This window comes from Ctenocephalides felis, unplaced genomic scaffold (genome assembly GCF_003426905.1).
Source record: "Ctenocephalides felis isolate EL2017-DRISC unplaced genomic scaffold, ASM342690v1 CF-g0.4_SCAFFOLD_01886, whole genome shotgun sequence".
NCBI classification, from domain to species: domain Eukaryota; kingdom Metazoa; phylum Arthropoda; class Insecta; order Siphonaptera; family Pulicidae; genus Ctenocephalides; species Ctenocephalides felis.
Window position 1 is genome coordinate 176,636,216 of NW_020538040.1, and position 16,884 is coordinate 176,653,099.

General features: G+C 29.3%; 1 protein-coding gene across 1 annotated transcript in view; it reads right to left on the reverse strand.

The window, feature by feature from the left end:
* Positions 1-887: 887 nt before the first annotated feature.
* The window catches only part of LOC113377415 (peroxidase-like), a gene marked incomplete at its 3' end in the record, with an annotated part of 75,970 nt that continues 59,973 nt past the window's right edge, over positions 888-16,884 (reverse strand). Inside the window, 2 exon segments of the mRNA XM_026617732.1 lie at positions 888-1,064; positions 2,957-3,165. Of these exon segments, the coding sequence (XP_026473517.1) occupies positions 888-1,064; positions 2,957-3,165 (386 nt within the window).

A 16,884-nucleotide genomic window follows, 5' to 3' on the forward strand; every position in this document is an offset into this window, starting at 1 on the left:
ACGGTGTCTAATATTTACTGATGTAAAATGTTGTCTTAAAATTACATATTTCATTTGTTTTAATTATTTTCTCGAAATGTGATTCATCAGTTACTGAAACTATAAAAAAACGGTTAAGATTTATATTAATACTTTCATCTGACAATTTTATTTATGAAATGAATATGGAAACTAGTTAAACAAATAAATTATACAATGGACATTATAAAACTCATATCATAGCATGCTTTGGTATAATTAAAACTTAAAAACGCCTCATTAGTTTTATAAACTAATTGAAGTACATAAACGCTGTTTAGATTACTAAAGTGGCTATAAAAACCAATAATTCGGACAAAATCAATTTTAAATATAGTTGTTTATTTTAATCGCAATATAATATTAAGACATTTAAAAAAAATCCATACGACGTTAAAAACGAATAATGGTTAACACAATTTTAACAGGGTGGACCATTTAAAGTGGAAGCATCAGGCAAGCAGATGTGGTACTCAAGACCAAAGACGGCCATTTACAAAACATTTTTAAAAATATAGCTTTATTATATCTCCTTGATCTAAAATAAATTATAATCGTAATGAAAATAAATAAATGTTGTGTACATATATTTTTTCCAGAAAAAAGTATATCTATTTTAAATGGCCTACCCTGTATTTATCATAGCTAGCGTTTCATTTAAAATAAATTTGTTTTAATTAAAATCATGTTTTTTAAAACTATTCATTTACCAAACACAATCTATTGTAGTCTATAGTGTATAGTGAATACTATCTTGCATACAAACACATTATTATCTTTTATATAAGAGGTTCTAAGTTAACATTAATCAAATCAATTTTTGTTTTACAATTTCTTTCTCTTATTGAAGAAAACAATCAATTACTTACTGGACTGAGTGGAGCCTGCCAATAGTGACATGTCATGTGTGACGATCTGACCCCATTGCATGTTGGCTAAGGTCCAAAGTGGGTCCATTTCATCGCCATCGGGAAAAACTTGCAGGCTGACCACGCGAGGATTTGGCAACTCGTTTCCATAGGCGGAGGTGGCTGGTGCATGAACGCCTAAAAAAACAGGTAGAAAATTAACTATACATATTTTTTTTTAACAGCTTTCAGAACCTTACGTCCTATGAGCTGTTGGGCTAAAATTTCTCCTTACTTCGTGTTTTTTTTAGATGGTAACCCAATGGTTAATCCATCCATATTTGATGATTTTGTTATTAGAATTAATCTAATAGGGCTGACATGTTATTGGTGCAGCAATGCCAGACAAGGGCTATTTTCACTTGGAAACATATTGCTATATATATTTTCAAGTGAAAACCGTTGTCACTGCTGCCTGACAACAGGCTGCTCGAAGTGGGTATCGAACCCGGGACCTCTGAAACAAGTCCCGTCGCTCTTAACCGCTTACCTACTGGCGAGCTCATAACTATATATAATGATAAGTAAATTTTTAGAGCCACATATTTAAGTACAACTCTACAAAGGTGAAAATGAATTCTGTGAATATGTACTACTTATTCACTACTTATTGAATTGACCATACAATTTTTGTACCACTCTCCAGCTAAATTATTTTTAACGGCAACTGAACTGCAGATTCAGCACTTTCAATCTATTCATATTGTACATAGCAATATTATTAATAATGCAAGTTGATCCATAGAAGAATGAGCAAATGCCTCATGTCATGTCTTACAACACAAGTTTTTGCCATAGTGCAAAAACTCCTTTGTAAATTGTTGCAATCTTGACACGTCTCTTTAATAATGCTAAAACCGGTATACGAAGAAAAGATAGCATCTTTAATTTTTTGCTAATGAGACTTTTATTTGTTATTCAATGAAAGAAATAAATCGATAAAATTTTTCTTGATTTACTAATAAAAGTATTAGCAACATCAATAAATAGCAGTAAAATTTGTTAACAACGGTTCTGGTAGGTATCTCAAATGATAATAAAATATTTCCACCAACTTCTTTCATTGATACAAATATCTTCTATATTGGTTGATGCATGTGATACATTATATCCACAAATGGCGTAAATCAAAATTATCCATGATAAAGATATTGTACTTAGTTCTGTATCTAAACCTATAACAACTCATGCCATAATTAAAAAATATGGATAAAAAAATTGATATTTAATAATTATAAATAAATATTGAAAGCCTGATGTTTATCTGGTGCAAGTACAAATGAGTTTCTTCATTTCAGAATGAGTATTTATTTGTCAAATATAAAGCATTGCTACGGAATGGTAAAACATAACATGATTGAAAAACAGTGCTGCTACCACACAGCCAATATTTGTTCAAATAAAATTTCCAGCAATACACATCGTGTACATTCCAAGCAATGACATCGTGTTGGCAGAGAAAAATATCATATTTTCAAATCTTCATTTTGAAAACAAAGTTTTCCAATTGACATAATGCAAACAAATGTATAATATTGTAATAACTGTTTTAAATCTATTTTGTATTCTAAAAATGTATTTAATGCAGAATGCAGATGTCAACGGTGATCAGTATGAAACTCGAAACAGAATATACCCAGTGTATTGCTATGAGCGTCGCTCACTATATCAATCTTTCCATTGTATAAGCCTATAATATTTTTAGATGCTTCTTTTGACAATGAACCTTATTACTGTGCAAAGTATATTTGATATTGAAAGAAAAATTAACATATAATTGCGAAAAAATGACCCGGCCGGTCTTTACCAATCTGATAATCTTTACTATTATCAAAACACATTTGTCATTTGATACTTTCAAACAATTTGGAATTTTTTTCAGGTTGGCAAATTGGATTTTTTTGGTGAAAATAGACTTTTCCTTCGCGAAGTTGAAAAGCAGGAGAGTAACAAATTTTTACTAACAACACTATCAATGAGTATATAAAATAGTCAAAATATAAATGATTAACTGATTAATTTTTACATACCGTCACTGTAAATTGGAGGTACTAGACGTCCATAACGGCTGTTGGCACTTCCTTTTCCAGGTTGATTTAGATTGTTGCAGGATCCGTCGAAAGAACGATATTTAGTATGTGGACAAGACAAAGGTTGGGCGCCGCAATTTTGGTCAGTAGCCTCTTGAGGTGCTATATAGTTCCAAGGCTCGTTTGGCAAATCGCCACCAGAAGGGTAACTGGAATAGAATAAAAACATTTTGTTAGAAAAAATATTTATTCGAGCACTGGCATTATTGTTTTTACATCAAAGTAGAATTCAATCACTCTGTGTTATTTTCAAGTTCCTGATCATTCTAAACATATTTTTTGCGCAGCACTACCCAAGGACTATTTTTACTGGAAAACATATTTTGATCTATATTTGCAAGATTTGCAAGATCTGATATCAATGCTGCTTAGTATCTGAATGTACGTAGCGCAGGATTAGAACCTGCAACTATTTGGTTGCAAGTCCGAGTCTGTAAATCTCTAATTCCCTATTTTAAATTTAATTAAATATAAAGTAGAAAAAGCATGTGCATATATGCTTTAATGTAAATAATAATTATTTGTGATGCAAAATTTTTGCCTGGGTTTGCAATTGCATTGAAAACAATTTGTAAAAACTGCTTGAAGATTTGTGTTAATTAGTTTAAACCGGTCAAGCAGCAGTTAAAGCTGTTTCGCTTTTTTGTAATTAAGAGTTTTTTCAAATGTTGTCCAAAATTGTAATTTTGTTCAGGAGGACACATTCGTTATATAATGTGTGCAAAATGTCAATAACATCTTATTGCCATAATGAATGTGCAAAAAAAGTAGTTTATACAAGCGGATGATGTGCAATAGTATTGAATACACTTATTGATATTTCAATATCATCTTTACTTTTTTCCCATAAAGTGGACAAATTATTGAATGCTTGAGGTGGGATAAAAATATTCCTTTAGCATACCACAAATATTACTATTAAAATGATAAAATCCCCTATTCCTTAAGAATCTGACTGGGTAATCTGATCCAGACCAGTTGAACCAGTAAATTTTAGCAAAAGAAATGATGTCTCTCTAGTTAGAACTAATAATATTAGAGTTAACTACGTTTGTTTATTAAGATTTCTTTGTTTTGCTAACAAAGACTTGATTGAATAGATATAACTACTTTATCAATCATGTTTTCATCATTAATTGTAAGAAAATCAATTCAGGGAGACAAAACTGTTTGTTGCTTACTTACGGGATTGTAAATCTTGTTATTATTTAATTTGATTTTTTGTAATTGACAAAATTGACAAAAATTTAGAAAATGAATTAAAATAAAATTCAGAAATTCGTTATATATGTACTCATACTGATATCTCAAAAGGTGAGTAAAATTCTCGAACCCTTTCGTTAGTGGAAGAGCTGGGGTATGATTATTTATGCAAACAGTTTTCTTAAGAAGACAAAATCTCCATCTCCATTAAAATTGAATAGAAGTAATGAAATAAAGATGCCCAACATTTTGTTTGAGATAAAAAAATCTATTGAAAAGTAATTTTCGTGATTTTTTTTTCAACAGACATTTAAATTTGTCCAAGAAGTAGATCCTTTCAATACTAAGCTTATAATCATAATTTGTTAATTGCATAGTAAGACTTTACGCTTCCTCTGAGTTTATTTTTAATATAGGAGTTAAATGCGTGATTAATTATTATAGTACGATTAAGAAAATCATGATATTATTATTATTTTGCTATTTTCTGCGTATGTCGCCAATAAGTATGCTAACGAGCATCTAAATTTTACGGATATGAACTGAATCGAATCTGTAGTTCGATTTAAATTCGAAAGCTGATAACATTCAATTGTGAAGCGATTGATTGAATTTAGGTTATATAATATAAAATAAATAGCAATATAATTACACAATGCCATAACATTGCATTCACCGATCTTAATGCAATGAATGTTTGAAAAAATACCTCAATCAGTGAACGTTCATTATATATATTAGTTAATGCGTAGGAGAGAAACTCTCAAATTGAATCGCGAAACAAAAGTATAATAAAATATCAATCTTATTACGATTTGCATTATATTCAATAATGATTTATGCAAATATATTACGCAATGCTACTCTTGAAACAGTCCGTGCAAATTCATTATTACTTATATGCAAAGTTCATGGTTTTGAACACAAATATATATTAATTCATAGTTTGGTTCTGACATTAAAGTTTAAATATGACGTAACCGGGGTAAGTAGAAACATGTGTTTCTCAAAAGGATCATAAAAGATATTAAAATATTTTAAACCTCGGTTGTGCTTATAAATCATGCTGCATAATATTGTCATAGCTCTTGCCTCGCAGACCGACGCGATAAACAGAACTGTGCAGGTCCGTCAGTTTTGATAAATAATTTAAACTTCAACGATCTATCATAAAATTTTGGTTTGCGTTATTATTACCGATTAATTTTAAAATTTATATAATTTATTTCGTTTCAAATTTATCAATATTTGATTATGTGCAACAATTTTTGTGATTGCTAAAGTGCATAAATAGTATTATTTTGATTAGTTTTCGCACTTTTTCTAGAAATAGATTAATTGTGAAATAATTAACAACAGTTGTAAAATTATTTTTACATTATTCGGTGGAGGCATAATATCGGTAGAGGATCTCAGAATATATTGATTTAACAAATAAACTGCTACATTAAGCACCTAGCTTTCCTACTATAGAAAAAGCACATTAAATTATTTATTGTTCAAGTCCAAACATGTTCAGCCAACCCTCCTATAACGCGGTAATTTGACGACGTGTTTTCCATATTACGCGCAGCTGAAATTGCTACATTTCTCCGATAACACGGTTTTGGTTCAACAGCCCGCAAGTAACCTATGAACAACTTTAATAACTAGATACTGTAAAATGCTTTAATGTAAGTTTTATTATTGACTATTTTATCTATGTAAAAATAAATATTCCAGTTTATATCATAGATGTGTACGACATCGCTTTTAGTAGTGTCAGAAGCTCACAGAACGTTAGTTTTTTTAAAACAAATTTCTGTTGCAAAATTATTTGTTGGGGAAGAGTCATTTACTTCTATTTTGTCTTATTATTATTTTTTTAAATTATTTACTATCTTGTCTTTTGTATTTATTGATTTCTATAGAACGCGTTGCAAATAACGTGATTTGTACAATGTGTCTTATAGCGCTGTTCCCCCCATACAACGCCATAGTTGGCTCGCATAGAACGCGCAAATTTTGTTGTTCACCAGGATTTTCTTTTAATATAAAAAATAAATTGCATGTAATTTTTTATGAAATTATAATCAGTGCTGTAAAACATTTAAAATGTTGACAATGGCACAATGTGTGGCATATTCATAAAAAGTACATAATAATTATTTACCAAAATTACTACATATAATAATGTCTATAATGTCTATAATAATATATAATATATAATGTCTATAATAAAATAGTTATATGCACACTAAATATAAGAGCAAAAACCATTTAAAATTACTTGATTTGAAAGAGCACAATATACATAAACATAAAATATGAATTATGACCAATTCATTATGTGGAAACTCACTATGTATTTTATTATCTGTTATTAACCAGCTATTAAAATATCCTTAATATTGAGCACAAAATTTAAACAAATATAAATTTCTCGTTTCGTTTTCAACTTCTAATATTTATGGATGCTAAATACTTAAAAGATTACAAAACAAAATAATATGTATACAAATTTTTCGTATTTATCGATTTTTTATTATCGATTTTATTTACAAATTTAAATAATTTTCATTTCTTACACAAGATACTCATATACCTATTTGCCATCATTTTATTAATCTGTTTTTATTAACATGTTGGAAATATTTTTCATTTCGTTGAGACTTATGGGCAGAGAAAGTGATGTAAAATTTTTATTGTTAGAAAATGTTGTAAGATATTTAATTTTGTACATACTTTCCTAACATCAATTGCCTAACTAATTGATTTAAAAGTTACAGATATTACATAAAAATTACATTTGAACAGAAACATATCTAGTCAAGGATATACTTGAACCGTGTTAATCTTGAAAATCCATGAAGTTTTATTGCTGTATAGTAGATATTCAATTTCTAACAAGTATATTTCATTCCTTTACATACCTATTTGTATGTAAAAATCACAAATTAATTATTAATAAAAAATTTGAATAGTTGGTATTGGTATTTTGCCTTGAGGCAAGTTACAAAAACTTCCCGATATGTGTGAATAATCAACTTAATACATAATAAATAAATTAATTTAGGAAGTATTTAAGTATTTATTATTTATTAAAGTATTTCTAGTGGATTTATTACACATAATTAAAAACGAACGAACATGTTAACTCGAAGTATTTTCAAAAAGCAAATTTTCACAAATCAATAATTTTCATAATTGAACCAGTTTCGGTAGCACTTTAATGGTTTAGTATGTTCATCAAGACCAAGTACTCTATCGTTAAACCAAGTGAATCGTCTAATTTTAATTTTAACAAACGTCAATCAAACTACTCATTTTCTCAAATTTTGATAATTTTTTTTAAATTAAACTACTTGTAAAAAGGCCGTAATATTTCAGTATGTTCTATAAGACCATGATATATATCGCCAAAAAAAGTTCCATAAAAATCGTTTTAATTTTTTTTTCAACAGTTAATTACAAGAAAACGGCTCGGTAGATTTTCACCTAAAGCTAATCAGTATCATTCTCAATTGATATTTTTCGAACAGTTTTTGATTTTTTAAAATCGATTTGGTAGTATGAATTTTTTTTAACACTTTATTACAAGAAAACAGCTCGGCCGATCTCTATCAAAAACTAATCATTACGATTCCCAACCAATATGTTTCGAACGGTTTTTGAATTTTCAAAATCGATTCAGAATTGCGGGCTAAAACGTGGACGAAACATTTTTCACTTTTCTGCTATTTATAAAGAAACGGCTTGGCCAATAGTCCTCATCAAGGAGCATCGAATGGCTTTTAAATTTTTGAAATCGGTCCAGCCGTTTTTGAGAAAACGGCGATTTACGGCAAAAAATCTGTTCACACACATACTTTTGCCAAATTTGGTCTCATTCGATTCAGAATGGCGTGAAATGTTGAGAAAACATAAAATTAGCAAATAGCATTTTTTTATGAAAACAAACTTCTTCTTCGGGAAGTTAAAAACGGAAGAATTTTTTTTATGGAAGTAGTGTTATTAGTCTATATTTTACCTATGCAGTTAATTATTACTGAGCAGACGTAAAAAATGCTTCAAGCTTTCAAACTCGAAGCTCTACAATTTTGCGGCGCTGAGCTATGTGGAAACCTAAATTGCAGTGTCAATTAATTCATTAAACTAAAATGATTTGCGACACGAATATGTGACACTATATCGGTAGGTAAGTGGATTTAGCAACGACATGTAACATGCTTGTTTTTATATTTTTTTTTTAACTTATTACAGAAACTATTGCAAGACAAAAATTTATTATGGATTTTATTAATGAAATTTGTGTTAGGTATGTGTATTGGAAAGAATGGTTCAGTAGATATAATTAGCAAACGAGCTGTAATAAGCACTTACTTGTTGGTAATTACTTGGATACATGTAAATAGCTTAAAGATATGTGGGAGTAGTAATGATTATGACAATATATTAAATTAGAAACTCCCAACAATAAAAAAATATAAATTTATTAACTATAAAAATATTTCGATATCAAAAATATACATGACATGTCCCATTGTTTTTTTCTAATCAAAACCAGCCTGCTTGATATCGCCACACACTCCCTGCCCAGTGTTGATCTCACAGTTTAAAAAAAAAAAAATACAGGGAAACACGTTATAAAAATGTGGTGGGAAAGCAGATTATAGCAGACCAGTGTTGTAATACTGGTCAATTACAAATTTCCATGTTTCGTCAGCAGATCCACCGTATGTGGTGATTTGACCTGCCATCAACTCCATATTCTGCATAATGTTCTCGATCTAATGGGTATTAGTTATATCAGAATAACTTAATGTTTAGAATGCATAATTTATGGGTACAGTTTCCATTTCTGCAAGCGTTGCATTCGTATCTGATGAGTTCCGATCAGAGAAAGAAGTTGGCTCTTTATCCAAATCAGGATCATTGGTTTCTTTGACATAAGAGTCCAGAATTGTGGAATCCAATAAATTATGTCAAATTTTGTTTTGATTCGTCGTTGTCACCGATAATGGGAGGTAGCATTATAAGACGATTTGTTGAGTTAACAGAGAAAGAGAGGTTGAATTGCATTCCAATGAAAAGTTCAGGCTCCAAATTATTTTTTCTGTCAGCAATAAACACTGAGGTCTGGGTATACCATATGAGTAACCTCGGAAGTCTGATCCAGATAGTAAGTGCGTTAACTATGATGGATTGGACTGGACATACCTTATAGGTCGTCACTGAAGACCAGTGATTATGGTGCTGCGTCAAAATCAATTTTTCTTAAATCTTCGAAAAATAAAACTCCTTTATCTTCATCTCCATCGTCGTGAGTCACCAATGTGGGAGTAGTAATGATTATGACAATATATTAAATTAGAAACTCCCAACAATAAAAAAATATAAATTTATTAACTATAAAAATATTTCGATATCAAAAATATACATGACATGTCCCATTGTTTTTTTCTAATCAAAACCAGCCTACTTGATATCGCCACAGATATATAATTGGAATACTTTGTATATAAGTAGTTGGTATATAATTTAGACAAAAACAGCGATAAATAGTTTAAATATATACTTTGAATTTCATAAGTTTTAATGGTTTATAAACAAAAGTATATAAACAATCTGAGGTACAATAGATCAAAAAATTATAAATTTTTAAAGTTAGATGAATATAGAAAGTCTGTACCTTGTTGCTTCACCATTCGATTATATCAAAGCCAAAAAAAAAAAAAATTAAAGTAGAAAAGAAATTTTTTAGATTATTTAAAGTAGGTATATATTTATATTCATATATGTGTAAGTACAATTTTGATAAATTTATAATATTGTCATTAATTGAGTGTTGCTTCATTCCAAAAAATTAACCAAACTAGCTGTAAGTGGAATTCTGTCTTAAGGCAATTAAGGCATCGTGCCTTAAGGCAAATTGCTGGAACTTCCCGTACCAAAAATTATTAATTTTTTAAAAACGATTAACATTTTTGAAAAAAATGTACTTTGAAAAAATAAGATTTTTGAGAAACTATATATATGGACAAAAAATTACTTTTTTTTGAAAAAAAAAATTAAAAAAAAAAAAAAAAAATTTCCTTTATTTTGACATATTGTGGAAGATCTGAACTTTTTTTTCAAAGCAATCGTACTGATTTAACTGCATAGGGACAAAATATAAAGCGCGTAAGCGCCGCGTCGCTGTCTAACGCATAAGCATTGGTACGGAACCCATAGGAATGTTAACAAAATGTATACTTATTGTTAAAATCTCTATAAAATATCTGATAATTTGATGTGCATATGTCTAATGATCATTTTTGACCGCCAAATGGCTCATTTTTTTACTTTTTCCTCCATATCTCCGAAACCGCTAGACCTACATTTATGAAAATTTTATCGATTCTTCATCTTGTCAATACAAGTGAAATGTTTTTTGAATTATTTAAATCGGACGCTCCGTTCTCTCAAAAACTGAGTTACCGTTTTCGGCACTTTTTGCCCCGTATCTTCGGAACGGCTAGACCTGCCTTTGCCAAAAACTAATCAGCACGTCTCCTTATCAATACGAATCGAATGTTTTTTGAATTATTCAAATCGGTTGATCCGTGTTCCCGAAATCGTCGACGAAAATTTGTATCCGCACATACATACACACACGTACATACATACACACACACATACACACACACATACACACACACATACACACACACATACACACACACATACACACACACACACACACACATACATCCATTTTTTCTAAGGTATGCCAAAATGTTCAGAAACCTCTGAAACGTAAAGATATATAAAAATTTTCATTTTCGATTTTTTTGCGATTACTATAACTTACCCTACGGGAAGTTAAAAATATAAAAAAATTAAAACTATAGTACATAAAGTAAAAAACTTTGTTTCACGTATTTATCCAACAGTGCCATCTGCAATAATTATGTAATGTTAAATATAAGTAAGTTTTTTTTGTGATTTTTTTGACAACATGCTATTTAGCAAATCCAGGCATTGTCCTTCGATTGTTGTTCATATAAGACATTGTAAACAATAATGGTTTAAAAATATGCATTAAGTTCTAATTTATAAAAATTTAGTGACATCAATATCATTTTCCAGATTTTTGCTCCAGCATTCAAATGAATTGTTAGACTTTAAAAATTATTTAATAAATAAGTGACATCATTAAAATTAAAAAATGTCTCAGTATTCAAATGATTTATTTGAAATTATGCAACAAGCTCGGCTATTTGTAAGCCTTCAAAAATACACTTACAATTGAGTCAATATCATAACTATTATCCATTATTTTTCCAAATTTATGTTTGGTATTCGAATAATTTAAAAAAAATGTATTGAGTTCTGATATGTGTAAGACTTTGTAAAATATATTTTTAATTTAGTGACATCATTATTATTCATTATTGGCCAAATTTTGGATTTGCAATCAGTATTCAAATGATTTATTTGAAAATATGCAATAGGCTCGGTTATAAATAAACAATAAAAACATTGATAATTAAGTGATAACATTGCAGCAGCAATATCGAATTGCACTTAGAAATATATTTCTTAAACATAATTTAATTATTACGACTCATGTAATACTGATGATTTTTTCATTGGTGAAGCAATGCCAGATCATGGTTATTTTAACTTGGAAACATCTTTCTAACTATCTCCAAGTAAAAACCGATGTCAATACAGCTTGGCATCAGACTATCCGTGGCAGGTTTTAAATGTTATAGCTCTATTCGCTATTCCACGGGGGAGCCTGGTTTTTGCAATATACTAATGAAATTTTTCTCTGAACCTCATGATTAATAATTGTATTTCTCAAACAATCGCGAAATAGATATGCAAACGATGCATTATCTTTTGCGTCCCATAAGCAAAATACAGACCTTGTTGCATAGTCGTACGCAGGTATTGCGCAAAGTGTTAAATGTATTCTCATAACGCACATTGTATTTTACTCGTTATGAATATTATTAAAACTAGGACAAAGTGGTGCATTGCGAAATAAACGGATTTGTAATTCAGTGATACAAATACGCTTATCGATAACACGAAATGACCGAAGGAAAGGCGAATGGGGAATGTATATTTTCTGCAAAGCTGGTTTCGCGAAATCCGAGCACAACGCCCGTAAGTAAAAGTACTTGGCGGCAACATCAATTCCGACACTGAGACCAAAATTTGGCAGGTGATAAATGATCAAGGGTTTACGATGTCACTTAATTGTACATTCATTTTTTTCAAGCTTACGTGGAACCGAACATACTTCGTATATTCGAATAATTTATTCGAATACAAAGATAAAAATTTGGAAAATGATAAATGGTAATTCTGTCAATTATAAATTCATTAATAAGAGGTCGTCCATTAATCACGTGATCAATTTTTTGAGGATTTTTGGGCCCGCTCTTCCCCTTGGTGATACGTGGTGATATTAAAAATTACCCTCCTTCCCCCACCAAAATCACGTATGTTTTTAGTTACGAGAAAAAATTGTAGTTTTTAAATTTTTTTTTGAAAATGTTTGGATTAAAAAAAAAAACAGGAAAAAAATAAATACACGTGGTATCTTACTATCCCCCTCCCTCTCCCACGTGATACTAGTGATTTTTTGTCAACCATTCCTCCCTCCATCTAAAAACTCCACGTGATTCAGCAACACCCCCTAATCACATAAAGTTAGGACAACCGTTTGCGTTACCATTTCTGTTAAATAAGAAATCCATTTCTGTTGAAATAAAAAAAAAACGATTTTTGCAAGAACTAATGACCAACAACATCATCGTATCACAGAAAATATAAATGAAAACCAATATTTAGCAATCTTAAAAAATTAGGATAAAGTGGCGCAAGTGATAGCTTTGGTTTAGCAACCCCAAAGTTCCGAGTTAAAATCTCGCGTTGTGTGCAACCTAGTATCAAGCAGCAGTAATATCTATTTTCACTTCAAAATATAGATCATGAATATATTTTCAAGATAGCCATTCAGAACATTGCTGCAAAAAGTTAAAATTTCATAACAATAAGAAAAGGACAACCATCGGATTGCTTTATCATGAAAATATACCAAAAATTGAATGGGACAACTTCTGTTATTGCAATCAAAAATATAATACTAAATCCATGGAGGTATCTTGGAATAAATATTACTAAAATTAATCATCAGAACAAACAAACATCAAATAATCGGAATTCGAAAAAAAAAAACGATAATTTGTCAATAACAAACTATTGACACTAATGAAAGACAGAGCAGAATCATATATAAAGGTTAAAACGTCGAATACAATTTATATTTTTTACATTTAAATTTCAAAATTTACGAATACTTGGAAAAATTTGAAATTAAAAAAAGAACAAATGTTTCGAACTTTGAAATCGACCATATTTGAAAAAAAATTGAACAAACTTCAGCATTTAGTTCACATTGTCTATAACACCAGTATAATTACTTAACATTTAAAAGAATAAATTAAAGTTAATATTTAACACGTTATTTGCCATGTCAGTCATATGTGTCTGAAGTTCTACACGAGCCATGCTAGACATATATATTTCACATAGGCGATTTGATTGTGTGAACAAAAAAGTTTTAAAATAGGGCCGTGTCAGTCATATATGTGTGACATAACAATTAGTAATTTTCTAAAAATTTTGGCCAATAAAATTTTCTTTAAGACAAAAGTTACGTTTTTAACTAAAATATCTAATGAAGTTACTATGGCCCATGTGAAAAGTTTTCTGATACTATCGCGGCCTTTAACGTGTTAAATAGGAATAAATTTTTATTGAAATAAAACTTAAACTAATAAAAATGTCAAACACAGTATAAAGTTTATTTCCAAAAAGAAGTATGTTACATGTGAATAATAAAAGAACGACCAACTTCTCCCTTAACCATTTCCTACCATCATTTACCATCATCGCCCATTTAAGAAACAATAAAAACAATAATTGCATTTAAAAAATTCAATACTGTTTTCTTTCAACGGTATCTACCGTAAAAGATAATAGACGCATAAAAAATTCACCTGATCTAACTTGGTAGACACATTTTGCTCCGAATGCTGATTTTTCTAAGAGTTCTCGGAATATCGTGAGACTAAATATTTTGTAAGAGTACGTGTGGGAATATGTGATATTGTCACATAGACGTTCTGTTGGCATTTAATTGACAAGTATACATTGTAAACTCAATTTCATAATTTTGATGTAATAGTTGGAAAAGCTTTACAGAAATTATACAAAGACTCATTTACACGAGGGAATGGTTTGTGCTCGATGAGATCTTTGTTGCAACATAAATAAAAAGATTGTTCGATTATTTATTTTTTCTCGAAACGATTTGATTTTTAAAACGAACTAATGGAAATTTTGATTCGATTCAATAAAAAGCGCTAAGATACCCAACTAAATAGTTTTTGAAATATTAGGAGTAGTTTTCTAAGATCTTTTCCGGGTCCGATAATCCATCGACAGAGACAGTACTGATTCCATAAGTTTTTTTTTCAATTTCTATTATGAGCATCCGCTTAATTTATAATTTTAGCCGCATTCTTCATTATGCTAGTAATTATAATGAACTTTTTTATTTGATCATACAGCTTTCTTATATAATATTATTTAATACAGAATTACATCACTTTTAACATAATTCTTGATTTATTACCTTTACTAGGACTCGATCTCAGTTTTTTTAGCGATCATTTATGTTATTCTTGCAATTCCAATTTAATTTTTAATAATTAACTAATTGAAAGTGTTATTTTGCCTTTTGCCAAGTTGCAAGAACCTTCCTTAAGAAAATTATTACAAAAAAATTTGATATTTCGATTCGATATGATATATCAAACTTTTAAGAATTTTATAACTGAACCACTTTTTGTAGGCCTATAATATTCCAGCATATTTGTGAAGAGGTTAAGACCACGATCTTTATCATCATAAAGTTTTATTAAAGTCGACAAAAAAGAAATTTTTCTTGAACTAATTGCAAAGAAATGACCCAGCTGTATTTTTACCAAAATTTAATCAGGACGATCGTCAACTGCACTTTCAAACGGGTTTTAAATTTTTAAAATCACTTTTAAATCAATTTTTTGGTGAAAATATGAACAACTTCTTCTTTGGGAAGTAAACTAGATATTTCTCTCAAATTATATGTATATGAATAAAAATTCACCAAACTAACTTTTTTTTTGATAATAATGTCATTGTATATAGTGCAGTGATATTAAATAACTATGTTTTATTCCCTGTTTGACCAAAATATTCATGTCAAATATTCTTAGCTATTTATAGTTAAAACATAAAAAATGTAAGACTTGCAATTAGCATAAGGAATACATCGCTTCCAATTCAAAAATTATGATTTATTGAACAGAAAATAATGAAGATATCTTTTATCAGGAAGTATGAAACAAAGAAAAAGATATCTTCTGGAATGATGTAAGAAAATTTATAACGGATTGTTTCATTTGCATGCAGAAAAGATAACTATAGTCGCATGCGAATATGTATATTACGGAGTCAGGAGAAAAAATAATCAACCAGATCATAAATCTTAAAAATCGTGCTCTTACAGATAATTAAAAAATATATATGTGCAACAGTTTGAGGCATGTGAACAGAAGTTGAGAATTGTGATACATGCACGAATAATAATAAATATTTTTAAAGAAACGGAAAAAATATTTCTAAAGAATAATTTGCGAAGTAAATAATAGTGTAAAGAAATTTATGGGCATATTATCGGTTAACATATACATGTAATGTTATAAGTTTCCCATGGTAACATAAAATATTTCAATTAAGAGTATGTTGAAGATTTGGTATTCTTTGTCCACCGATTTTGTTTTCATAAATCATGTTTTCTTTATATTGGATTTCAATGTATTGATCGCCACGTAATAGTCAAAGAGCTCTTACCTATGGTGTTTATACGAGTTTTTTTTTAATTTTTGTTAAAGTCAATTGTTGCAAACTAGTCTCCAAATAGTAGGTACAAATAACATTAATTTGACTTCATGCATATTTTAATCAGAAGTACTACGCTTTAGTACCTCCTATTTTGAACTTCTTTATGTTATCTCCATGTTGCTATATAAAACAAAACAGGTCACGAGTATTTACACCTATAATATCATTTTGGACAAAGTGATGATGTTAATGTGATAATTGACCCATAAATTGTTTTTTTTTTGTAAAAATTATATCAGTTTTACTAAATTTTTCACTGATGTTCTAGGTTTGCGTGCGTTTTATTAAATTACTCATGTTCTGTTATGGTTTGTGAGCTAGCATTTTTAATTTACACATTATGAGCTCGTGGATACTAGAAAATTGCTATTTTCAGTATAAAACTGTATAAGTTGTGCAATAGTTACATAATAATTACCTTCATTAATTTCCTTTAAATCAATCTTAATATAAAACATTCCATAAGGTATTAGAATCTAGTTGAACTAAAAATATTGGAGTTCAAATAATGAACTTCAATTAGTAATTTTAAACCGTGTGGATGATAGGTGAGCATGACTTCCAAAGTTGAAGGAAAATTAGAAAATCTCTGAAAAATTATAGGCAAACACTTATCTATTATCATTATTACTTTATTCGTATTTTTATTGCGCATCTTTGTTTAAAATAAACTATTT